Consider the following 27,789-nt stretch of genomic DNA (forward strand, 5'->3'; position numbering starts at 1 on the left):
CTGCGCATGACAAAATTTCTGAAACAGTGATTTCGGCCAGAAATCAATTTCTTAATTTCTATTCCTTGGACAAGTTCCCTGAACAAAGAAATCCGTTTGATAACGACTCAAAATTTCTATTTCAAACAAAAATCCGTTTGATAACAGAACAAAATTTCTATTTCTAGGAATAGAAATTGATTAGATAACAACATAGGAAATCCTCAAATACAAAATAATAGTCGAAATAATACTAAAACAACATGGGAAATCCTCAAATACAAAATAATAGTCGAAATAATACTAATACATTACAAAAGTTGAAGATACAATTTCATGGAATTTCCGACATATTATTATCCCTTACCATTTATTAGCAATTGTTTTCCTAAGCGTATTTATTTGGTTTCCCTCCTCGATCAATGTATTGTTTGCAAGCTCATTACGTGTAGGTTCAGACAAGTACTGCAGAAGCATGAATATGGGTGCCATCAATGGCGTCTATACAGCCTTGTCATTTTATCAAAAACTAGTATTATACAAGATTATCAACAAAATAAAATTAATGGTGTAAAGGAATATATGAGAATTCTACCTTAAAGTAATGTTTATGGTTAGGAACCAATCGGGGGAAGGTCGGTTTATTTTGATTCTCGAATTGAATCAGTCCAGTTGCTCATCCCTAATTTCTTTATTGTTGCTCAATGAACCTTTAATGGCTCTTGCATAGCAAAGAGAGAGATTCTCTTGAATCTCTTTCCTTCAAATTAAAATTCAAGATTGTGTAACAATCTAATTATTTTGATTTTGCAAGAGTTTTGAATCTGTAAAAAAATAAGGTTAAATTTATAGGCACGTTTTTTATTCATTTATTACGTAAGAACTTTTTCTTCAACTTCGGCCATACGCGTGCCTTTTCTAGGAGGAAAGAGCCCCATTGTTTTTAAGTAAGCATTTAAGAACTTAGGTTGTTTTTGAAAATTGGGACCCATTCAATTGCCTTTTATCCTAAAGAGGAAGTTATAAAAAAAAAATTGAAAAAAATGCAAAAAAAAAACACGAGCAAAATAAGAAAAAGAAAATTAGCAATAATTTGTGAAGTTGTGGTTATGAGTGAATTAAGTTAGCAAGAAAGCGCAAGGTTCTTTTATATGGTTTGATTTCAGTTTCGATTTCTATTTCGTAAAGCGAAGTTAAAATTTCGGTTTGATTTCTTCAATTTCTCCATTTCGGAATAGAAATCATTTGAAATAAAGAAATCAAATGCGTTACAAACGGTTTGTTCCAAACCTTAGGAAACAGAGAAACAGAGAAATCGAGGAACACAAATTTTGTCATGCACGCCCTTATAGACCAGTTCTAGCGGGCATGATGTGATGTTTGATGTTACTGTCTGCATACTTTGGGTTTTTCTCAACTAATTTGTCTTGCCCTCGTCTGGGCTCCATCTCACTTTGAGAATGGACTGGGCCTTGCTTCGGTCCCTCTTTCTTTTCCATTCCCGTCATATTAAACTTACCTTGCCATTCGTTAAACATTGGGTCTTTATTTTGAATTTTTCAAGCCAAAACTGGTAGCATGTTTCTATAGAGAGATGACATCTTCGTCATTGATGGATGTGAATCCACGGAAGTTTGACATTCCAAAGATTTTATACGTGATTGATCTTGATTTGTGGCTTGATCTCATGTAAAATATAAATCAGAAGAAAAAAAAGGAAATTTGAATTTAAAATAGAGCCCTACTAAACATTTTTTATTTGGTGATAAGGGTGACTTGCAAGTGCATTTGTTTTATAGAAATGTCTCCACTTGTTGCCAATAGTCCTTATTCAGAATTCTACTTAAAACTATCTTCATTATTGACTACAATGCATGTCTAAATATTTTTATGGACAACTTTTATTTTTGTAAGGATTTAAGCGATAATTTTTAGAAAATTATGTGTTAAAAAATTATTTTTGTTAAAAGTCCTACTCTATTCCTACTCTACACTCACGCTTAGACTTTTGTCCTGCCTCTTGCGGGCGTGGGAGTCGAAACTCAATCCTGAAACTTACACGAGTTAATTTGGCAGGTCACACTTCGTTTAGATTGACTTCCACTTCTTATTTTTTTGCTTAATCAAAATCTTGCGCCTCACGCGCAATTTACATTTTTTATATCTAAAATTTGCGAAACTTTGATAACACACGAATATCAACAAGTAGGGTCACACATAATTTATCATAGTTTTCCTAAACTTGAATAATAATTTGTATTTTGACAGGAAAGTATAAAAAAGAGAGTACATTTTCCTTTTACTTAAGTGTAAATAAGCAGTCTCTTCAGAGAATTCAAAGTACAATTAATCACATATTTTAAGTTAAAAATAATGCTTAACCGTTGAACTTACATTAAATTTGGCATAAAAAAAAAGTTTTGCCATAATATGTATCTATATGATACATTTGTTTCCACCTCCCAAATATGCAATATGAGGAGAGTCTCCTAGATGACACGGACAAAGCGCATTACAATATCAACAAGTGAAAATAATTTTAAAAACTCCTCAATACTGACAAACAACAACATATCAAAGGTCAATGGTGGTGGAATTGAGGACCTCCGCAATGGTCAAACGGTGTCCGCATGGCTACGACCTTAGACCCTTTCAATGTTTACATTTTCCTTCTTTTTTCCTCGTTTTAACGTCATTTTCCATGATTTTACACATTGATTAGGGAGAGCACAAGAAAAGGAGAACGCCGTGGCACCTAAAATACCTGTCCAGAAAAAACATAAGTCGACTGAGAAGATATGGAACAAGTCAAAGCAATTCCTATAGAATATTGATGACTATTACGTATTTAAAAAATCAAAACCAAAATTGACCCATTTTCCAAAGATATGGTATCTTTTGCGTTACCAAGAGATGACAATGCCTGAGGAGAGACAAGTAGAAGGTTTGTATAAGCAATCTCTTGCTGTGGAGGGTCCATGGACATATATTATTATATGACCCTGGTCCAGGCTGAGCTGTAGACTTCTTATTCTATTTTACTTCTCTTATAGTTTTATATATTCATGGTGTAATCGAGAACTAGTCAGGAAAATGTCTTGATGTGCTGCGTGAGGCTAATAAAGTCTTGCGATCTTGAGACGTGCGTGAATCTGGACCAGCTTTCTCCAAATTTGAGCATTGGGAATAGCTTTTGCTCAATTACTTAGTGTTGGCCAAAGATGGCTCCTAATGTTAGGATAGGAGAATAAGTTTTTAATCAACCCTAGTCAATTGAGAGAGATAGAGAAAGAGGTTGATTGATTGATTTATGTCATGAAGAGAATTAAGCAAGCTTTCCTCTACAGTGATTGTACGAGATTTCTCTTCAAAATTTATTTTAAGAGATGATGTCAACAAAATGCCACTTTTAAATTTTGTATTTCTTTAATGAATATTAACTCATAAAAGTAGGGTTTATATTAGATTGTCGAAATTCCGAGATATGCGAATCACGTAACTAAAAGAAGTGAATGTGATGGAACACAACACAAGCATTTACCCTAATCAACTAATGATCCTCCCTTGATTGGTAATTAACGGCTCGTGTTCGAAAGAGCTGCGAGCCTCCGAAGCAAGTCCAATGCACGACTTCTTGTGTGAAATAGTACATTGGAAAGCAACGTCAAGACTGAATTCAATAATTTGGGATAGAAAATAGGCAAGAGACAAATAGGTAAGTGGCTACTTCCAAATGGGTCCCACCCTATGTTTGAAGAAGAGACATGTTTATACCTTTGACATGAAAATACATATATTTATATTATCATTATGGGGTTGTCAATTTCAATAATGTGTGCTCTTTCGGCCTTGCATACGTTATCAAGGCTGCTGCTCAATCATTTTTTTTTTTTTTTTGGTGCGGAATTTTCTTCTTCGTCCCTCTCTAGGGGCGATAAACGATGCAAATTACCCAAGGGATTAAAGACCGGAAGTTGGACCATGCCACCCTAAAGAAAAACAAATTAAATTTTAAATAAATTTCTTTTTTGAGTTCTATTTTTCTCTATCTCCGATCCCCCCCCCCCCCATCCGGTTTTTAGGGTAAACCATGATGGTATATAAAGATTTTTCCAATAAAGTGGTGGGACATTCTTTGTGCCTTCAGAAATTTAGTAGTATTTTATTTGATTCAATTTCAAATGTTGTTCTTAATCTTAATGGTTCGAATATATTGAAGTGGATGCAAGCCATTCATGTAATTAAGTAGTTTGTAGTAAAATAGCATCAAATGAGATTTGAACAAAATCATATTGCATCATCAAATCGGATCGAGAATTAGAGCAAATCGGGTTTTATTTTCATAACAAGCCTTCCAACGAAATAACATGGCATCAATGCTATTATGTGCTACTTTGGTGTACAATACTTATATCAACATCATAAACTCTTTTAGTCTATTTGTATTTAAAAGAAATAGAAAGGCAAGTCAACTTGTAAATTTCCTTTTTCCATCTAACCGGATCCGGATCTTTTACACCCATTTGTAGTCCCATCATCTGTCTTCATTATTAAATCATGACACGTTCCTTTTTTCACCTAGGCCAAACCATATATGAATAAATCTCTCACCCTCTCTCCTCCCACCCCTAGTCTAAGCTTTTACTAGCCTTTCAACTAGGGGCAATATGTTGACAACCGGTTGAAAGGCTTAAGTGGAGCTCTGCCAACATAGAAGTGTGCTCTCATTTGAATAAATAACCATAGTTCATTTGTTTTCAATTTATTAGCTCTTGTTATCTTTTACAAATTTTTATTTGTCTCGCTTACAAACCCCTTAAATATATCAATTCTTAAATTGAATTTACTAACCTTGATTTGTGTGACTTACCCGTTTTTCTTCCATTATGTTTCCAACTAAGTCATGGTATGTTGAGTCTCATTTGAGTTACTTACCAAATGTTTATTTGATTTTTCTAAAATAGTTTCTCAATTTTTCTATTGAATTACCAACTTTCATTTGCCTACTTACCAACCCATTGAATTTATCGCCTCCATTAAAAAATTACCAACCTTGATTGGACTGATTACAAACTCTTATCCAATTGAGTTACAACGGATTTTGCATTACTAACTCTTAATTGATTGACTGCCAAGCTTTATTTGATTTTTTTTATAATAGCAATTTCTCTTACCTTTGATTAAAAAATTCTCATCATTTTCAAATTTATCCAGAAATTATATTAAATATTGTTCTTTATTTGAGAGAGTTATCATTATTCTCCAGTTGAATTATCGGATTTATGGTTTCGGGTAATCAACTCTCATTTTTGTTGTTTATTACCAAGTTTATCTATTTTTGTTATTAATTTGTCAACATTTTTACTGAGTTACTACTTTAATCTGCTTCTCTTGCCCACCTTTTTAAATTTTAGTAGTCCTTGTAGAAATGATCAGCCTCAATTATAGGGAATGTTAACGATCTTCAATCAAGTTTTCAACTAATTATACATTACCAACTCCTATTAAAGAGTTATAAATATTTATATGGTTTTCTTTAATACCAATCTTATCTTTGAGTGAAATATATATATATATATATATATATATATATATATATATGTATGTATATTTATTGTTTATCAACTTTTATTTACAAAAGTTAGTATAAGGTTCTAATTTGCAAACTAACAAAAGGTTGTCGGTAAGTGCCAACATGTTATCAGTAAAAGTCACAGGCTAATTCTTTCTCTACCAGATTTTTGCCATTACAAATACTTTTTAAGCTAACCGGTAAATAAAAAAAATCCAGTGTTTTTGGACACGATGCGATAGAATTCTGCCTTTATGACAATTACTTTATCTCGAGAATAATACTTGCCTCGGAAACAGACCGGAGCTAGCTAACTGATGTCCCCGACACGACAAGTTTTATAGGTTCATCAGTCGTTTCTTTGAAATCCTAACATCCGTGTATCTGAATTTGACTTCACAAATTTGGCCAAAAAACTTTTGTCTTCAAATAAATCTAATCACATCAGTTCGTCTCACAGGGAACACGGGCTAGATTTATGAGCTCTTGCCCTAGTTGGAGACGAACTGTTTCTATCGGAAATTGTTCTTCTAATGGTCACTTTAGAGTCGGTCTTCAAATTGCCATTTTAATTCGACCGACAATGCGAGTGTATTTCCAATAGCGGGTGAACTACTAGAAGGGAAATAAAAGTAGGGATTGGCAAAGTTTAAACTTAGTAAGGAGCCATTATTACATGATACTTGTGCATGTAAGTCCGATGCACATGTACCCTTGAATCACATGAGTCGTACGTAAGTCATACCTCATTTAGCGAAGCATGTGAGTTTAGCTTATATGCATTGGAATCGTGCCATTATTATCCCCTAGTAAAACCCATGCTGAAATAGACAGTCACATATGCCCGATGCACGAATCTAGATCAAACTTCTCATTACCTGTATAGGATAACTAAGCTTGATACTCCTATTTCTGCATCAATGGAGATAAATGAGTTAACTAAGAGCAATGTAATATATGTTGATATTGATCTGCAAGATTGATTTATAAAGTGATATGGCAGAATATAAGTAAGTGTTTAAACTAATTTGTAAGCCAACTTTAAATAAACTTAGCATTTTCCTTAAATGAGTATTGTTGTGTTTTCTCCAGTTTCAAATGACATAAACATGGATGGACTTATCTTTAAGTTTGTCTCCATAATTTAAGAGAATAAGGCTGGTATGTTGTACTAGTGCAAGCCTGTTTGATAAAAACGTCTATTCATTGTCAAATATAAATTAACTCTCACGCACAACAATATTTTTATATTTATGTAAATAAATTAGTTGCCTTCGTATGCAATTGAAATAGAATTTTCCCCAGGGAGTGAAACTTCAAGAGCCCGAAAAATTTCCCCAGGAGACATAAGTCTTTTTTTCCCCGAATATTTTTTTTCACGTAAATCAATTTAAAATGCGAATGTGGTGAAAATAGAAAACAAAACATCATCGTCAAAGCATTATGGATCGGATAGAAAACAATAACACTGAAGATGGGACACGAAAACCTTGTTAGAACTATTGGTATGTTTCATACCTTGGTTGATAAAAGAAAAATTTAACCACCTCAACTACCCATTTGCCCTCGAGTCAAGATATTCTTTTTAAGTTCAAACTTAGAAATTCTATGCGTGTATCACGCATCTAAGTAGATGGCATGCATCAAAATCATGATGTTATTCCATGGATGGCATGCAATAATGACATGCATAGAGCTATCCGGCAACATAGATGACAAGCGTTTGTCAATAGTTTATGACAAGGAGATGTTCACAAAGGACAGACATACTCATTCTCAAATAAAGGTAGATCCGCAATTATAGCTTCACGTACTCTCATGCAAATAATTAAACTACACTAAACAATTCATTTGCGATAGAAAAGTGGAATGCAGCCACTGTTGGGAGTTGACTTCACAGGCCTATAAGAGCTGGAGTGAATCTTTTCAGAGAATATTATTTTTCTAATGAGAAAACCCCTTGTGTTGTCGCTAGAAGAATTCCTATTTATTGTGAATGTAAGTGCAGAAGGCCAACAAGGGTTTCAATGTAAAGGAGGTAGTACATTTGACCAAAACAATCAACTTCAAACTACTGAGGAACTAAGACATAGGATAACATTTTTATGTAGCAAGAAATATAAATTTTTTAGACTAATATCGGGGACGTGGTTCACGATTATATAAACATATACACTTCTCCATCTGATCCTTTAAGATTTTATATTGGACTTTCTAGTACAATGTCATAATCAAGTTTCACATCATTTACACCCTTGTATGATCTATTTCCAATTTGGTTTCATTTTTTCCCCCTCGATCCCCTATTTTCTATTCTACATAAAGCACACTTGCCCCATCATTCTTCATTCTTGCACATGAGAGGGGATATCAAGGAATATCTCGACTCGCTCAAATGCATGATTGTGATGAGGCATACTTCCAGTCTCTCTCTATCAAGTAAGTTAAACCTTTGGATTGGATATAATCACAGCAAACATTCAAATGTGCAATTAATCTTGATATTTCAAGTTAATAGATTATGATCACGAGGGAGAAAAGAAGTCTAGACAAGATAAAGACTATGAATTGTTCTAAGAAATTTCTGCCGGGCTATATAATGTGATAATTAATTGCCTTTTCCATCTTGGTTTTATACAATGGGAGATAGATCTTTCTACGAAATTTATATGATAAAAAATAAAAGAAGAGGAGGAAAGGGCAATTTCCTGCAAACTTGAGCCAAGTGGTAGATGAAGAATGCTAAGGAGCTTGGGATCACAAGAGAAATGAGTTCAGATGCATCTGCAAATGGTGAGGCACAATGTCACGATCTCGACAGCGTGAATCGAGTCGACCTATTTACTGTTCTCAAATTGCCGAAATCTCAAATTCAGAAGCGAAAAAGAGAAAAAGAAAAGAGACATTCAAGTGAGGAGAAGTTAGCCGGGACACCTGTGAATGACTTGGATTGAATAAAAGGGATGCAACACGAGTTAAGTGACGGTTTTATCCTGTAAAGCCGCTTTTTCGGTTCATCACTAAATACCAATGCCTCCACACGTGCAAAGAACGGGACAGGTCTCCTACAGCTGGTAAAAAGGGTTCCTTTTTCCTTGCCATAGTTCTAGAAAGTTATCGAATCAAATTATTGCGCACGCAGCATCGAAGGTGCACCTATGCAACATAACGAATAGCACAAATTATTAGGTACATCAAGCATTCTTCTTTCTCTCTCAGCTCTAATGATGTCGACATATTTAACAGTTTTCTGTTCACGTCATGACTTACCGGAAAATAAGTGCATCAGATAATGATTCTGTGATGTCTTATGACTGACGAGATTGTTGCTTAAGTTCGGTTCATAAAATTGACCATTTACACTTATAAAATTCGAAAGAGCTAGACGGAAACAGATCACACATTAACCGGCAATTAATATGCATGTTGGAAATAAACTTTCGAACCATCTTGAGATTGGCCGGAAGGTAAGGGCATTCCTACGCTTTTGGCTTAGGAATTGATGGTTGTCAGTTTGATTCCAACCTTGGAAAACTAACGATTAAGTAAGTGGTGGATTGTTGTGGTAATTCCCCTCTAGATATACGGCTCATTATAATCATATACCTAGATAATCAAAAAAGAAACTTTCCATCGTCCCATTTAGATGGGTCCCTAAAATCAATTTATTGTGACTTTGGTCCCAGAATACATGATTTTCTTTAAAGAGACTAAGGAGTAAGGCTCACAATGTTGACACAATCTGTTTACCCAAAATATATGATTCAAGTTTGCAAATGATGCGTTTCTTGGAAATCAAAGAAGCAAATGTCTATAGCTCATTCAATGATGGAATATGAATTTATATCACTATCAATGACTGGTAAATAGGCTAAATGTTTACTCAATTTGTAATCGGATATAGAGTTGTGGCCACAACCAATATGAGTCATATCTTTACATTATAATGGTGGGGCAACTATATTTAAGGCATGCAGAAAAATATACAACGAAAAATCTAGACATATTAGTTTGCGACATGAGTATGTTCAATAACTAATTACTGATGGAAAGTAATTTATCATCAAAAAAACAATAACTTAGTTGATCCATTCACTAGGGGACTCTCAAGAGGTTTAATTAGCAGTACTACCAAATGAATGAATTTTAGACCAATTGATGATAGTCAAGCATAGTGGAAACCCAACTTTATATTATTTAACGAAATTATTAAAGTTCGATAGGTAATAACGAGTTACTCTATATCTTGATGGTGATCGAGTACAGGACACAAGATTAGTATTCATTAAAATTAGGAGGATGAGTGTAAGAAAATGCTCTTAATAAAGTTCAATGTTTTAGTGAGGCAAAGCTAGGGTAATAAGCCAGGAACATTATCTATATGAACATAAAAAGTGGTGCTACTTCAAACATAGGTTGGATGAACTTTTGTAAATGTTTATAGTAGGAAGGAGCACAAGGCCATACAAGTTTTGAGGCATTTTTAACTAAATATGTGTAAATTCATACATGTGATAATTTGATTAACAAATGTAATCATGGTTCAAAGTTTTATCCACCATTGATTTCGTTAATAGAATTATTTACACAAATTGCAAATTCAAACCTTAACAAATACCTTCTTATATGTATAAATTTATGTAAACTATTACAAATAACAAAATAAGTAGAGGATTGTTGAAATAGTTTGTTATCATGAAAAGATATGACTCTTGGTGACTAAAAGAGAAGCTCTTGGTTTTGAAAAAAAGAAGAAGTGATTGTTGACATGAAAAATGATGATAGTTTATCATGAAAAGTGGTGATAATGGGAATAAGGTATCAATTTATAAAAGATATGTTGATCGTTTGTCTATAAATAGCACTAAATCATAAATTGTTCATCACAACTGTTCAAGATTTGCATCTATTTAAAACAACTTCTTCTTCGTAACTCTCTTCTCTTCTCTTTTCATACACACAACTTTGATAATGCATTCGCAATGAAATTCGAAAAGAGAAATTGAGTAATTGCTGAACTCGCTTCTTTGTAGCTTTGATGTATATCTTGGAGGTATATTTATCTTAAACCTAACAACAACAATAATATGGGCAAATAATACCTTGAAAATAGCGATTATCTTTACACCCCAATGTATAAAAGATCTATAATGTGTGCTCTATCTTCATCAGCGATCAAGTTTTCCCAATATTAAGTTATATAGGTAAATATGTTATTCTTGTCAACATGATATGTTTAGATTTATTTGGATAATTTCATGTAGGGTTGAACGAAATGTCCATGCTTATATATAAGTTCTTATTTTAGGCGGATCAAACGTGTTGTGTGGCGTGACTCTTTTAACAAGCATATTGGTTTTCAAAGTTCTGAAATGAGTAACAAACATCATGTTGAAGTTAGACCTTAATTAACATAGCATTGATATGATATTATGCTATGATAGTGATGCAAGGATTAGTGAGTAGAATATATATAGGGCAAGAAAGTTGGCCAAGAATATCATCAAAATTATATGACGGACAAATAATGTTAAAAATATTAAGTTTAATTTCACAAAAAACCAAAATCTAGTATGCTTATGACAAATTTATCTAAAATTAATTTTTGGATCACCAAAAATTTCAGATTCGTACAGATTTAACAAATTTATCCCAAATTGATATGAGTTTTCACATGAACTTGTTATGTTAATTGAGTTATTGTCTAGTGTCATCCAACTTAATAATTTCACGATAAAATTTGACGAAAAATAAAGGATAGTAAATATATCACGATTGCATCCAGTTTAAAGTTTTTTATGACCCAAAAATTAGTTTGTGGTTAATTTATCATATATATACTAGTTTATGGTTTTTTATGATCCACAATTAGTTTTAGATAAATTTGTCGAAGGTGTATTAATTTCGGATTTTTCGCGATATTAATTCAAAATATTAAGATTTTCAATAATAAAACAAAAAATTTCATGATATCGAATGTTCTATGTAAACCTTGAATTGTGGCTCAACAACCCCCGTGACACTTGATGGGAAGGCTATTTTTGTTTTCCCATTTCGAGCTAAGGTCCCCATTGGCGACCGCATTGCGTCATGCATGCGTGTCGAGCAACTTTATTCTGCATATGGTTAACCAACGGGGTGCAGGGGGTATCAAAGGCCTTGGCCGTCTTACCTGTACTAGCGTCATTAATCACACGATGGACAGAATCAATTGCGACATATAAATATCTAAATTTTAGGAATTTATTTAGCTATTCATCGTATAAAAAATTAGACATCAACTCCAATTCTACACACAATTCATATTCTGTTATTAATCTGGGTACTTTGGTCCTTCCTACTGCATGTATAAGTGGGTAAAGTCCAAAAAAAAAAAAAAAAAAAAAGCTTGTTAAGACCATATAATTTAATATTTTGAATTCTTAGTGGTTAATAATTTTCGGTTAAATTTAGAATTTTACTCTTCTTTCACGATATTTGTTTTTGTAATACAGTTACTATAGTATGATGTTTTAGGGAGCCTCTTCTTTCGAATCTGCAAGATAATAATCAATGTTTATAATTTTTAATGTATTCAATTTTGTCATATTGTTAATTTTTGTTTTGAAATGTCTATTAAAAATTGTGCAGTGATGTCATTAAAAATAAATTAAGACCTATTGGATTCACAAAATAAAATGAAAGTTAAGTAGTTAAAATACACTAACTATTATATAATAGAATATAGTAAAGTCTAATTAAATCAAATGTATGCATTACAACTAGTTGATGATTCTCTTCTCCCTTACCGATTATTTTTAGAATAACGGCTTTCTAATACAAATCACAAGAAAATTCAACTCAATAACATAATAACAAGTTAACTATCTGCCAAACAAACTATTTGTTCTTGGAAAAAAGGGCCCCTACTTTCGTCCCAAACAGAAAAAAAAAGGGGAAGAAACCAAACAAAAAGAAGAGGAAAAAAAAAGGCAAGAAATAAGCTTACACTAAGAATGGACTCAACATTTAACCTTATCCTTTATTTTGCAGGTAGAACTATAATTGAGATTTTAAAGTTCCAACCACGTGCTCCAGTGAGATTTGTATGGAATAATAACGTCCATTCAAAATGGTAGGGTGTCTCCAGCCATATTTGAGACGGAAAAAAATGCAAGCCGAGCCTTTAAAAAATAGAGAGGATAAAGTGCCGAAAGTGTAAATGTGAGGATGGTTAAAACTGGGATCTGCGAAACTCTTCTCAGGGCGTTACTGAGGACGACCTTTTAAAATTGATAGGAAAGGAACTGAAGGGGAGGCAGAAGAGTTCCAAAGCATCTTCTTACCAAAGGAGAGATAAAATTCTTTCAAATGCAAGCCACCGTCCAACCAAAAACAAAAACAAACTGACACAACAGATAAAATATTAAACTTTCTCACTCAGTTGCTGAAAGTGGAGAATGGTATATCCTAAAATTATGTCTTTTCTTTTATTTTTTACCTACCTATTCTATTTCAAGGCTTTAGACTATATAAATCTAAGGTTGATTTTGGTCTTTTTCTAAATAGTATGATGGAATAGAGGGTTTACAATTCTCAACCAATTATTAATAGCGTTGGCTTATTAAGAAATGCTTATTATATATTGAAGTTGGAGCTTTGAAAGCTTTGGACTCTTCCTACTAGTTATGCATTTCCTCGCATCACATGCATGGCATGACATGTACCCATGCGCATGAACGGTATGCATGCATGCGTATATACTGGGTCAAGTCGTGTCTCCGATTAATTATTTAGGTCAGCAGTTGTTTACTCGCCCCTAGAGATGAAGGGAGAGACGACACAGGTCATTTCTATCTCCCCCTGTCAAGATCTACAAACTCTAGGGTTTCCATCTGTCTTCTTCTTCTTCTTCTTCTTCTTCTTCTTCTTCTTCTTCTTCTTCTTCCCCTTCTTCACAGAGCTAATAAGCTGATCTTCAAGGTCATTCTTGAAGCTAGATATTTGCATCTCCCCAATTTCTCCATATTGAATTGAAGGTTTCTCTTCGTTTTTGTGTTTCTGCTCCCAAGAACAGTGATGATCAATGCTGCAAGAAACAGTTTTGAGATCTGATTGACTCCGGGCTTTGAACAGGGTCACACAGAGACCAAAAGATGAAGGAGATAGAGGGAGAGAGCCGTACGGAGTGTTCGGAGGAGTGTCAGTCATCCTACCAGAACAAGGAGGAGGAGGAGGAGAGCGACGAGAATGAAGACGAAAGTAAGGCCGCGAACGGTGGGAGCTCCAGCAACAGCACCGTGGAAGAGATGAGTCATGATGGTCGTCATCATCATCAGAAGAAGCCATCCGTGCGTCCGTACGTCAGATCCAAGATGCCAAGGCTTCGCTGGACACCCGATCTTCACCTCCGCTTTATTCATGCTATCGAAAGGCTTGGTGGCCAAGACAGTGAGCTTCTTCTCTTTTTCCAACCGTCTTTTTTCTTTTTATGGCTAAATCATTACGGAGACCATGCATAGGCAGAATTGTAGTTGATTTTGTCTTTGTTTTTTTTTTTTTTTCCTTTCGAGAATCCTTTACCAAATGAAGATTTTTATGTTTCTAACTTGTTGTCTGTATCTGTATTGAAACATAGAGCAGTAAATGGATTGATCTAATTGAATTTTCATTTTTACTTGCGTTCCTAGGAGCAACGCCGAAGCTGGTTCTTCAGTTGATGAACATTAAAGGCCTTAGCATTGCTCATGTCAAGAGTCATCTTCAGGTTATTTTCTTTCCCCGGGTCTTCAATTTAGCATCAACTTATACGTTTTGATCTTCACACGCGCATAACTTTATTCAATTAGGTTTTGCGTGCATTTTCCAGCAACCTACATAGCTAATTCAGTTTCAGTTTCAATTCCTGCTTTGATAATTCATTTTTCTTTAACCTTTCTCATTTGAATGTCTGATCAGATGTATAGAAACAAAAAGATCGATGATAACGGTCAAGGTAATATTCAATTTCACCTATAGTCCTTTCTTTTGCATTGTGAGAGACGAGATTAGGGTTTCTCCTCTTTAAGATATCCTGAATTCTGCTTTCCCTTTTCAGTGCTGGCGGATCATAGGCATCTTGTGGAATGTGGAGAGAACAATAACGTCTATAAACTCAGTCAACTGCCAATGCTTCAAGGATATAGCGGCCAAACTTCAAATTTCAGGTAATCAAACCCTTCTCCATTTATGTGTCAAGATATTACAGAATTTTTAATGTGGAATTACCACCATCATTCCTTCTAAATATCTAAGATTTATTAAAATCAAACCGAGGTATAATCCATGTATTCGAAGTTTTTATTTTATATTGATTAAGAAAAGGTCTTATTTGATTATATTCCTGGATTAGCGGGATGGGAGAAAATTACTGTCATAAATTGTTAATGGAATTGTTAATCAATTTAGCCACAACAATTTTTAATTCGAGTATTACGGTGCCTAAACCTACAATTTAAGAACCTCTTCAAGTGAGGAAAAACTCCCCTAGAATTGCGGGTGCCTTGCACAACAACCAACGCAAGGGCATGCGCTAGACTATGAAATTGTAACTTTCTTACAATGGCATTTACAAATTCTTTTGGAAATTCTGGGGGAAAATACTCAGTAATAGTGAAGTTCAGATGCTTACCCAAATCAAGTGGAATTAAACCTCACTTTTTTCTAGATTTAGTGAGTTAAGAAAGGGTTAGAGTGTCGTTATGTTTGTTCATTGACAAGTAAAAAGAGGCGTCAAGGTTCAATGCTCTTCTACTTGCTAAATGAAATATAACACTGCTATTTTTCCTATTCAATAAGCAATGCAGGGTGACAATCTTATTGTAAAGATTTAGATACCTATTTATAGATACTTTAAGCATATTATATCCTTCGATTTTCACCACTAACGGAAATATTCTTCACGACTGACTCCATACATTATGAAGCTCCTTCATTATCTATTTCTCAATCAAGCTACACATTAACGATATAATTTGCGACGATGATATATATGTACGAGGACCTCTCTGCTAATCTAATCTCTCTATCACGTGTCTGTTTTGTACTTCTAAAAGATATGGAGATCCCTGTTGGAGAGCTGGCGAATACCAAATGCATAACAATCCCTTCTCAGGCTGGAGATCAAGGGAAGAAACCAGACCCGGATTATATGGGAGAGTCGCTGAAAAATTATTTGGTAACAAAAATGGCATTTGGTCTAATTTCTTGCTGGGTGCTTCCTCCTTCAACCGCCAACCCAACTGGACCTACCAACAAGAAGTCAAGCATCCATACATATCTTCCCGCAATCAAGGAACCTGGAAAAATATCGAAAGCAGAATGAGCCAAATTGAGCATCAGCGCACCGCACAACTAAGAGCCGAAGGTGGAGAAAATGGAAATTTCGACAAGAGTATCGCTTCAGAATTAAAGAGGAAGGTTGATGGTCGCGACATCGACCTAAATCTCTCTCTTCAGGTGAATCAAGACTATGACGAGGGACATGGGAGTTCAGAGGAGGCAAATGATGTCGATAGTAGTTTGTCTTTGTCTTTATTTTCTGCAAAAGCATCAAAACATAGGAAATTGAATGATGAAAGTAAAGAAATTAAAGAACATGGTATTGGAAGGGCAAGTACTCTTGATCTGACTCTATGAATGAAACCATTCTAAGTGAGATCTCGAGGTACTTATCCGGAGTAATGATGAAGTAATTCATGTTTGTCTCTATAAATTTGTACTTTTAGCGACTATATATTTGAGGTGATATAGTTTTCTCTTGATTTCCATGTTGCTCCTCTACATAAACCAGCTGTTTCGTCCTTTTCTTTTTCTTTCGTTTCTACCTCGTGGGGTTGTCTTGCGAGAATAACCTAGCAGGATCACTGGAAAAGCCTGACTAGCTCTCTAAACACGTACAATCACTTGGTTCAATGCACATAGATTATTTAGAAAGCAATTTAGCCAATATTGACATTTCAAACCAGACACCTAAGTTATATACTTCAAAGGCATCAAATTTCAGCTGTGAAATTCAATCTTATCCCTATTAAACATTCATGCCCTTGGTTGAATACTAAGAATGAACAGTTAGCCAGAGTAGAAGGCCAAATGAATAAGATTATAGTCTTGGAACGTGTATTTTTGGATGATTTACACTTATATGTACAGAGGCATCAAAACAACTTGCAAATAAATAAATAAATAAGACAAATCTGGATACTCTTCAGACAGAAAATATCAGATCGGTCAGCTTCCAGAGAACCATGGTTACACGAGAAGCACGAGGACAAGCTCAAAAAAGAGGTTTGGTGGATCTGTCGAAAGTATACTTTTAGATGCCAGTTAACCATCAGAGTAATTTAGCCACTAGTCCATGATTCAGATGTTGGACACTTGCTAGAGACTGGATTATTAATTGCAGTAAAAACAGATGGGGAGAGTTGTTGGTACCCAGGCTTTATCCACTTCACGTGATATATTGTTTTCCTGGTTTTTTCTTCCTCTACTGATTTTTTTTTTTTTTTTTAGCCAAGTCCTAGTTAGATTCGAAAAACAATATTCTGTCCCCAACCCTATTACCTAGATAAATTTGTCAAGAGAAACGTAATAAAGTACGACTCACCCTCTGAGAATCAAGACAGTTTGACACACAACTATGTAAGAATTCATTGTGTTTGTACATATGTATGTCGTGGGTGTAGCTCTTGATGCATCCTGTAGCGACTGGCATAATGCAAATGATACAATAGGAATGATTTAGACATAGATCCACTGGTTAAAGGTTTCTTTAGGAAACTTGTATGTGTTTTCCCCGTATTTAAGTGATTTTTGTCTTCCCAAACCAACATCCGCAGCACAAACGATCATCACGAGAAATAACCTTGCATTGACTTCATCTATCATGGATGGAATCAATTTAAAAAGTTGATTATATAAAATTTTATTGTGATAATAATCTACATATATCTCGTATGCGTCTATAGTTTGTATGAAAATGATGTTTCGTTTTGTTAACTTTTACTCCGAATGGCTATATGACGATGTGATGATTGAAACAAGAAATCCTATGTAGCAGGATTAAGAGATAATTTTTGGTACGCTGGGCACATGTAAGCTTAGGGCATCTCAATCACTAATTATATATGGGACCTGCCAATATCAAGGGCATAAATATATCACAAACATCCAGATTATATTAAAAAAATTCCAAAGATTATTGGCAGGTCAGGACAAAGTTGTCACGTGGTCTTCGTTTCCCATACAACAAAAGAGGACATCAGAGTCCCTGCCAACCAGACATAAAAAATTATATTATTTGTCAAGCCAAACCATACATGCCTAATCTATCTTCTCTCTCTCGTTAAAAAAAATAAAAAATCTATCTTCTCTCTGTACGCATGCACCAGTGCGTGGAGTGAGGTGACAAGAATATATTCCCTTTTCCCCCAACAATAGTCTTCCTCAATGAATATTTTATCAACCACAATCGGCGAAATTGATGACGGCCTTTGGAAATTTTCAATGTACGAATTGAAGGTCATCCTTTCGAATCTCATTATATATACTCTTCTAGATTAGAACTACCTGCATAGGTCAAAAGCCTGAATTTAATAAATTCATGAATCTTACATATAACCAGATTTTCATGCTCATGCTCTTAGATTATAAGAATATATGTATTTCATCAAACTTGACTATGGTTCCATTGTTAGACAAATTGGTGTTCAGATTTATGCCTACAAGACTAACCATTCTGCGCTGAGTTGCATCCACACGAGAACATGTAGCCCACTCTTTTTGGTAATGTAAAAATTGACTCTATTTTAATTTGGAACAGCTTGTTTTCAAAAGTAGAAAGTCTAGCTAGTAATGTTACATTCATTCAAGGAAAAGATGATCGAGCAATTCTTAATTTGTTTATTCTAACTTTGAGAAATATGTAAGTTTAGAGAAGATACCATCAACGAAATAATAGGATCATTGCATTGATAGTTTCATTCTGCATCTCTTCTAAGTTTAAACCAAAAAAAAGTAACTAGTCATGAGATGTCCCCTAAATCATTTACACCATGGTCTCATAAATCTTTTGAACACTTTCATGTTTTTCCCAGGAGGATGCATTTTCCTCATTGTTAGGATTCGCTCTGAGTTCGTAATAACGTTCCACAATCAATAAAGAAGCGACAAGTATGAAAAGTCCCGAAAGTCATTTGACTTTTCCACGAGGACGCTTGGGAGAGCTGCTTTTTCCCAAAGTTCTTCAACCTAAAACAATAGCGATTGGATAATTGACTTTCGATGTCTTTTTTGTAAAGCGATATTAAAGTAAAATAAAACAAGAAGACAGGGCTACCGTGGATCTAGCGAGCCTCATGCAAGCTAAAGGCTGGAGGCGAGAATCAACGAGCCTTGCGCGAGCATCAACTAACTGACCAGAGGCAGCCAGGTGACCAGGCAAGCGTTAGCGAGCCTCTCGCAACCCTCAACCTAAGACAAGCATGCGACCCTTCAGATCTCAATTGAGACAGCCTCGCAACCATTGACAGCCGACCCCAGATTGATCGTTGAGCCCCGACGACTGTTGACTCGAGGCAACCTAGATATGGAGCTACCGTCAGAGAGAGAGAGAGAGAGAGACTATGAACAATGGAGACACAAGACAGGAATACATAAATATTAGCGAGAGTGACGTCGGAAGAAAAAAAAATTCATTCACCTATGAAGTCGCATTTTGGAAATGCTAAAAGTTGATGTCAGGTGGGAGTTCATTGGGTTGGAAAGCTTTGAAAATGCTTTACTTTTGCTCAAGGGTATTTGAAATTATGTCACCAAATGCCTCAATTTTTGCACAAGGTCCTTTGGAGGCCTAAAAGACTTTGGAAATTCTCTCCCAACGCCCCCAAAATCCATGTCCCCAATGCCCGTGGAACTATTCGAATGCAACGACGGTGTCAAACTCTAGATCGAGCCTCCAAATCGACAAAGGTAAGCAATTCACTCGATTATAGTGCACCTTTGCTTCTGAGTTCATATGATATGATCCGAACACTGTCGGCCAAATATGGAACTTCCAGCAACAGAGTCTAGCCTATCTCACACTGACATGCACACTGACCTTTAGATTTGAATTTTCTCTCTAGATTCTTCATTAGAGCATCTCAGTCGTGCTCTAAAGTCCTACATGCATGTTGGAAGCATGGGAAACCAGGCTGAGCTATGGCTTGCAGCCGAAACAGTGCTTGATCGCAGTTCAGTAAGTTGTCGCCCAAGCCTAAGTGCATGGCATGACTCAGTCAAGCTCAAGAAGTACTGGCAATGGAAAGCAGTCTATCCTCTTCGGAAGATGGCAAAGATCAAGCCCCCATGAACGAACCGTCCAAAATGGGTCTGAGATGAGAATCCAGCACACTGGAATTCATAGTATCTGGCCTATTCTTTCTTCTAGAACCAATATTCTCTTCATGCTGCTGATGCGGTTACACACGCAACAACCGGTGAAGGAAGGCCTCAATGGGAAAATATGCACCTTTAACAGCTGAAAATTCCCGTGGGTCATTGAAACATTAGACATGATGACCCGAAGCTGTCTGTGACTCAGGGAGGACAATGAAACTTGGTATGGCCGGTGATGGCCTATTCACGGCGTCATCTCCTTTGTTTGTCCCCTTTGGGAGCAAAATAGGACTTCGCCGCTCTCTTTGACCTGTCAATACACCATTAGCTTTCCCCTGGCGCACTTGTAAGAATCAACCGGAGCAACCACTCAACCTTCCAGCCCATGGCCATTGTTGTTAATACTGCTATGTTTATTTTGCAGTTCTTGAAAATCACCTGTGACACGATGGGCATGTTGGACGAACTTAGCTGGGGTGTGCTCTTCCACCTGTAAGCCCGTAAAGGTTGAATTACTAGGTAGGTCCAAGCATTGACTGACTCGATAGGGTCTTGAAGCTCCTGGATAATGTCATAGAAAGGGAATATAATCAGAGGCTGATGCAGCTCCAAGATAATCAGCCTATGCCTCCACCAAACAGTGATGCAGCAAAAAACATAGATAGAACAAGATCATGCTCGCAGCAAGCAATATGCTTAAGTTAGTGTGCAAGGAATGTAACATACGTGAAAAATGAATAATCTATTAACTAAATAAGTACAAATATCATAAATTTAGAAACATATAATGCAGATCCCAATTATCGATCCAGCAGAGAGAGTTTCCGTTTTTAAGTATGAAGACACCACCACAAGAGGAGCAACTTAAGACACCCCAAAAAAGAAAAGTAACTAAAGTCTAAAACAAATCTAGATGGTTCTACATGCAACATAACTTCTGCCCCCCCCCTTGCTGCATTAACCAATTAGGATATCTTAATCGAACTGCTCCCAATCACTAGAAACTGCTGTTGAAGATGACACAGGAGGAGGAGCATTCAAGCTTCCTACTCCAGACTCGAATGTCTCCCAATTTGTAGTTACGGAAACCGCATTACTTCTGCTGCTAAATGGATTGACATTTCTTGCCTTCAAACTGTCCAATTGATCCACTAGACCCTGCACCCGACGCACCTGTCCAAGGAAATTGAAATCAGAAAAGACGCGATTGTCATTGATGTACAAATATTTTTTGGCTTCATTAACTTCAAAATATGATGTAAAGTACAATATGGACTGAATATGTATGCAAATCTGACAGTTGCTAGCACAGCCTTGGAACCACAACGCATGACTACAGGACACGAACTCCACTTCGCAGTAACCTTAATAAAGAATATGTCAATCTCAAATAAAGTAGTTTATTTGCAACAAAAGCTGTATATTGTGCCACATACAAAATGGTAACAGCGATCGCCTCATGGGACCACCTGAGATCAATTGTGCACCTATTACACTAGATGGACTATGATATTCATGAAAACCCCTCCCTCTCCAAATCTCTCCACTACCAATCTGGTGGTGGGACTCCCACCTGCAACTACCACTGCACCTCTGTCGGAGACCAGCAACTGCCTTCCGCTGCCCACTGGCAAGCCACCATCGCTGCCACCCCTTTGCTGGCAAATGCCAACCCACCTTTTGGCATTCCACCACACTGCCACAGGTGACCCAAAATTGACAACCACCATTGATGGCGACATGTGGCAGCAACAGTGGTGGAGACAATCGAGAATAATACAGCATTTTGGCTATCTTATCTCTATCCCTAGTAAAAAACCCCTCTACTCAATCACAATAGAATAACTAAACATTTCAGCCTGTTCCCCAACCAAACACATATAACAGATTGTGAAGATCAGAAGACTTAGAAGAATACTACACAAAACATCACCCTGAAAGAACAATTAAATTACTAGAAGCATGATGAAATCCTGCACAGCTCAAGAAAGGAGGACATTTATTTCTGGATCAGCTTAAACCATCCAGCATGCATGTGTGCTCCCCTCAACCCTATCAGAACCCCAAGGGAGCAAGTAGGGTATGTCAGCACAGCAACATAGACAACATTCAAATTACTAATATAATAATGAAAAGCTTTTTAGGTTAAGAATACTACACGATGTAAACTCCATCTTAATTCAAGTTTCCTCATTACTTTTTATATACTAGGGGAAAAGAGAGGCAGATAATTAAGATTCCTCATCAGGGAGAAGACAAACTTATTATCAGGAAACCTCAATTAACTATTTATTCAATTGTCCTATCCAATTATTTTTCCCCGTCTTTTACATTACCTTGAGAATGCAAAATGATAAAATTAAGAGGCAAACTAGTTTCAGGTCCACTTCATTATGATTTCTACTATGAAGAAAAAGGAAATAAGACAATAATATCCTGGCAATGGAAATAAAGGAAAAGGAAAAGGTTTTTCTGAAGATCAGCAAAAACAATTCATGAAGGTGCTTCATTCAGATACGATGACACCAGGCGACATGCCCTTTTAATAGGAGAAAGATTCAAATGGGATATCCATATAATAGATATTTCAGTTAAAAGTTGCAACGCAAGCCCATCCCTAATCACTACACTACATGTATAAATAGCAACTTTGATTAGACATTACAATGGTTTAACAATTCTTGGCCCTCATATAAAGGAACAAAAATCAATTCATTAAATGCAACCATAAAATCCAAGTAAATGCACTCTAGCAGCCACTTGCATTAAATAAACATACGTTTACTCTCCCCACTCTTAAATAAAACCCAAGAAAAAGCTGACAGCTTAAAAAGCTAAACAATTACCTCCCCAATTGACCAAGAACTGAAATATGATGAAATGACATCTAGCACCTTTTACAAAATGAGGAACAAGAAGTTTTGGTTTGGCTTGAAGGAGAAATTTCCAGCCAAAAACAAAAATTAATCAGAAGTATAAGGAAATATAAGAGTTAAGGTCACTTAAAATGATGTTATATACATATTTCTAAAGATCTGTGGTGCTCAACATTAAATAAAAGAGTGATTTGAAACTTGAAGTCAGGAAAAAAATTTTATGTTAAAAGCAAAAGCAACACCAAACACCCATGGGGCCACATTTAAACAAATTTCGATCCCTTTACTCAGTACTTTTTAGATCTCTTTTCTGTACAGCTTGCTTGCCAAGCAAAAGTACATTTTATTTTCTCCAAACATCCACTTGATGTTGCCATTCACATAGGTCAAACTGATGAATGATGATTTTAATTTAACTAGGTTCTCAATTAATAAAAGTCTAGTTTCAATTGCAAAGATACTAATGATCCTTAAAGGAAGTCTTATCACATTGACATCTATGTATGGCCATCAAATAGACCAAAAGTGATACATTAGTGGTATGGTTCAGCATCTATGCCTTCTCAAGAACCCTATATCACCTTTTTTCACAATATCATCTATTTACCTGGACCCTTATCTCTTGTTAGAGTAAACTAATAAATGCACCACAAACAATGATTTGATCATTCAAAATATTGAAAACAAAAAAGGCAGAATTTTAACTTGAACCCCTAAACAATCTCCTGTTTTAAATGCCATTCTTAGCAACACTACCTGTTCCACATGTCAATTCCATATATGGACAAAACAAGCAGTTGATTTCCCGATTGACACCAAGCAAATAAAGCTCTCTGGCAATCCCTATAAAAAGAACTGAACATGAAGCAGGGCCTAACATCCCCATACCTATGTTTCCAAGTAAATTCTACTACTTCAAAGCTGCAATTTGCTCATAGAAATATTAATCAATTGGTGCAGCAAAAACAATTAAGGCACGCAAAAAAACAGTCCAAGGTAATCTATTGCACAATTTAGTTTTCCCATTTGATGTACAAAACACTGCGAGTCAGAATTAGTGATCACACTAGTATTGCTTACAGAAGACTATCATCAACATGGTTTCCATGCAACCCAATGCTCGATGCTAGTACAGAAGCAAATTTGAAAGACATGAACCTCTAAACTGACAATTCATTGAATACAAACCTCAGCCTTCCTCTGCACCCTAGCCTCTCCTTGAGCCTCAATACCATCCAATTTCAGCAACTGCCTCATGAGCAACTCTGTAGGCTCCACAATTTTCTTCTCTTCTACTTTTGTGCCATCATGCACAAGCACTTCGAGCTCAGCTACCTGAAATTACCGAAAACATCAACTGAATCTCCACTTAATTAGCCAAGCAACTAGACTGATCAACCAAGAGAAGAACAAAGCAAGCAATTAGAAAGGTGGGAGAAGTTACCCTTTTAGAGAGTTTATCAACTTCTGCTCTGATGCCAGCAACAGCTTCAGATGCTCTGGAGACCTCTTCACTCTCCTGGGACTGCTCAAGCTTCTTCTCTTTACTAGCTGGATTCTCCAAAACCACAACCTTGGAGTTATCCTTTATGCCTGCAAGGTGCAAATGCTCTTCATCCTCCTGCTCTTTACCCCTAAACAAAAGTCTCTGCTCTGCAGGGTCCAAGCCAATTCTTTTAGCAACAATATGTTTCATTTCCCCTGCATTGAAGAGCCAACCAGATCATAAGTTAAAGCATAAAAGCAGGATTGCAAATTGGTCATGCAGATATAGTTTTCCTAAAATAAACCTCCAACAGCACCTACTCGGTAGGGAAGGATTATGAAACAAAGCTATAACAGTGAAACACATGGAATGCCACCAATTTTCCATGTTCAGCTATTATTATACTAGTGAAGTAACATTAAGTAACCGACAAAAACAAAAAGAGCAACATATAATATAGGCAAAGTTCTAGCTTTTGTTCTTGTACTTTCACATTCTTTCTTATCAAGTGTTTGGACCTTTAATTTGTCAAATCAAGTCCCACTTTCATAATTTTTCTTAATCAAGTCCCTCCAACACCAAACCCAACCAAATTCAATTGATGTGGCCGTCAAACAATGTCATAATGTAATATGGATAAATTTTTTCCAATGTGGATGTCCATGTGGATGTCCACAGTGACTAAACTTTATTCAAATCATACTATGACATTGTCTACATTGGCTATTTTTTCCACATGACCACATGGGAATCTGCATATTTCATGCACATCATACTTCAGCATTGTCCAACAATCACATCAACTAAATTTAATTGGATTTGGTGTCAGAGAACTTGATTAGAAAATTTGTGAAAGTCGATGGACTTTATTAGATAAATTAGAAGTTCAGGGACTTGATTAGAAAAGGAGAGAAGTAACGGGACAAAATGTTGAATTTTTCCTATAATATATTAACTGTTGTATGCAAAGATGATTGACCCTAAGGCACCAATGGACCAAGGCCTCAGAATCAATGCGTTCCAATTTATGGCCTTAAAAACTTTTGAGTGTTGTAAAATTGGTCATGCAGATATGGTTTTCCTAAAATAAAGCTATAACCGTATCTACTCTATAGAGAATGATCGTGAGAGTGCTTTAACAGTGGCTCAATTTGAATGACACCAAAGTCCTATATTCAGCTATTATTATACTAGTTGAAGGAAGAGTTGTTTTAAGAAGATCATACATATCATCGACTGTATGAAAAGAGACTTCACTTTTGTTACCATGGATAACTTGATATACAGGCATTGGGATTTCTCATGTAAAGATGCCTATCAATTTTAACCTAGGATCCTAATAGCAATAAGTTCAATCATAACCCAGGCTCATCATTGTAACATAAAGGGGTTGGGATTACAATTTCTCCTTTTTTTTTTCCTCCGCTTTTGCAATCACAACTGTATTGTCCCTTTCAACAAATGCACTGTAACTTCTTTGATAGAAAAAAAAAAAAAAAAACACATAAGCCAGTGGTGGAAAATCTGACTTGTACATTCGGCTCTGTCTAAGCAGCGAGCTCATCTTATCAATTTCATACATATTATGCCGGAAATACACAATCTGCGCAGCCACAAGAAAGACAGGGAAGCATTAAACATACAAATTTGCCCAGGTACCATCTAACGTGCGTGCGCGCACAAAAGAATGAAAGCAGATTAGAACCGATTACAGGCAGCAAACACAACATAACCTATCAAGAAAAAAGCATATGAAAGCTGCCCTCCTGCATTGACTACTTAGACACCCATTCGGACCAACATCAATACAGCAGAACCCAATACAAAATACATGAGTGGAAGGACACCTGAAACAACCCAAAACCTAAGACTCTCATAACATCAGTAAATCACCACAGCATTGCCAAGATTTTGAGAACAGAACCCAATAATCAAGAAACTCAAGCCTCAAAAACCCAACCCAGATAGAGCAAAAGAAAAAGAAAACCGCGACGCAAGAAGAGATGGAATACCGAAGGTGGAGCGAGATGGCACAAAGATCTCGTGCTGAGACGACCCATAAGAGACGTTGATCTTGACCGGCGGTCCATTTCCGCCGGCCCCGTCACAACCGGCAGCGTCCCCCTCCTCCTCCTCTTCCCTCCTCTGCACGAGCATGCCACAAGGCCTCATCTCCCAATCTATCTCGTTCCTCTCCTTCTTCTCCGAACCCACCTCCCCGCTCCTCTCTGAGGCCGACCCGACTTCATTCTCGCTTCGATATTGCCCCCACCCACCCGCGACTTCGAATTTTTCTCCCCTTTTGGACCCGTCGACCGTGTACGAAGCGAGCGACGGTGGCGTCCGGGAGTCGAATGAGGAACAGTCGCGATCGAATCGCTGCGGAACCAAAAGCTAACTGAAGCGAGGGAAAAAGGGTAGGCCGGCCTATCGAGAGATCGCACGCTTTTGTTCACGTACACGACAACGACAAGCTAACCCCAAAACCCAGAAGCTCCCTCCACCAAAAGTCAAAGACAACGTTGATGAAAGGAGATAACACAAGACGAGGCGGCGATTTTGGAAAATAGGGATAAAGCTAATGCTACCGAAAATTTCAAATCAATATATTTTAATTTTTTAATTATTAAAAATTTAAATTGATATATTATTTTTTAAAATTAATTATTAAATTATCAAAAACTTCAAATTGGTATATTCGTGATATACATATTCTTTGTCAATTTACATTAAATTTGATTAATATTATGAAAAACTGTGAGTAGACACACTGGTAATAATAAAGATAAAACTTTAAATTAGTATATATATCACTTGTCACGTGTCTTTAAACTGAGTAATTTAATGATAAATTTTAATGGAAATTAATGAGGGGTAAAATTCGTCATGGGTTCACTAATTTAACATTTTTCATGATATTAGCTCTTTTGAATAACTAAAGAAAATAAATAGAAATGATCTTTCGTGCAATTGAAAGCTTTAGATCTTGATTATATCACATAAAACGAAATCTAAGAATTATTTTTCCATGCCATTGGGACAGGGGATGCCACTGTGTTTGTCGAACTGTGGCGCCTTAAATTTCTTAGGGACCTTAACTTTGGTGGAGTGAGAAAGGCCCTCTTAGGGGGCTCAATCCTCATAGCTTCTCCTCAAGCTTGGTGATTTGTTTGCCTTCGTCAGTCTTCGGTGTAATCGAAAGCGCGGCTTGCACTCCCTCATTGATCATGGCTTGCCGGGTGCCATCTGATTGCGTCACGTTGCTAGCCATCGAGGAACCATCAATGGACGCATTCTTGCCCTTATCCTTTGAATCGGCATTAGGGGGTGCGCCAGTAATGGAATTTCGGCCCGTTGTTAAGTAGACATAGAAGACGAATTAATGCTTGAAAGTGGGATATATTTAGGGGTATGCAAAGGAATCGGTATTGCCTGAACTAGATTGAATCAACTAATTTTGGGCGATTTCCATGAAACTAATC

General features: G+C 36.2%; 2 protein-coding genes across 5 annotated transcripts; one reads left to right on the plus strand and one right to left on the minus strand.

The window, feature by feature from the left end:
• The first annotated feature begins 13,287 nt into the window (after positions 1-13,287).
• Positions 13,288-16,332, plus strand: LOC104426365. 3 transcript variants are annotated; one of them, XM_018864672.2, is made up of 6 exons: positions 13,288-13,376; positions 13,667-13,981; positions 14,221-14,297; positions 14,489-14,525; positions 14,628-14,736; positions 15,625-16,332. In XM_018864672.2, the coding sequence occupies exons 2-6, from the start codon at positions 13,687-13,689 to the stop codon at positions 16,205-16,207; spliced, it is 1,101 nt and encodes a 366-aa protein (XP_018720217.1). In that variant the 5' UTR covers positions 13,288-13,376; positions 13,667-13,686; the 3' UTR covers positions 16,208-16,332. The 3 variants fall into 3 exon arrangements, with proteins under 3 accessions (XP_018720217.1, XP_039160307.1, XP_039160306.1); XM_039304373.1 differs by having other exon boundaries at positions 13,329-13,376; positions 13,608-13,981; XM_039304372.1 differs by lacking the exon at positions 13,288-13,376 and adding an exon at positions 13,404-13,569.
• Positions 16,333-19,526: 3,194 nt separating this feature from the next.
• Positions 19,527-26,811, minus strand: LOC104426366 (BAG family molecular chaperone regulator 4). 2 transcript variants are annotated; one of them, XM_039304924.1, is made up of 6 exons: positions 26,320-26,810; positions 24,266-24,522; positions 24,010-24,156; positions 21,074-21,118; positions 20,384-20,506; positions 19,527-20,255 (listed from the first exon to the last, which is right to left on the minus strand). In XM_039304924.1, exons 1-6 carry the CDS (start codon positions 26,477-26,479, stop codon positions 20,190-20,192), a joined length of 798 nt encoding a protein of 265 aa, XP_039160858.1. In that variant the 5' UTR covers positions 26,480-26,810; the 3' UTR covers positions 19,527-20,189. The 2 variants fall into 2 exon arrangements, with proteins under 2 accessions (XP_039160858.1, XP_010037686.2); XM_010039384.3 differs by having other exon boundaries at positions 20,114-20,506; positions 26,320-26,811.
• Positions 26,812-27,789: the final 978 nt, after the last annotated feature.

The sequence above is a fragment of the Eucalyptus grandis genome, chromosome 11 (assembly GCF_016545825.1).
Source record: "Eucalyptus grandis isolate ANBG69807.140 chromosome 11, ASM1654582v1, whole genome shotgun sequence".
Taxonomy (NCBI): Eukaryota; Viridiplantae; Streptophyta; class Magnoliopsida; order Myrtales; family Myrtaceae; genus Eucalyptus; species Eucalyptus grandis.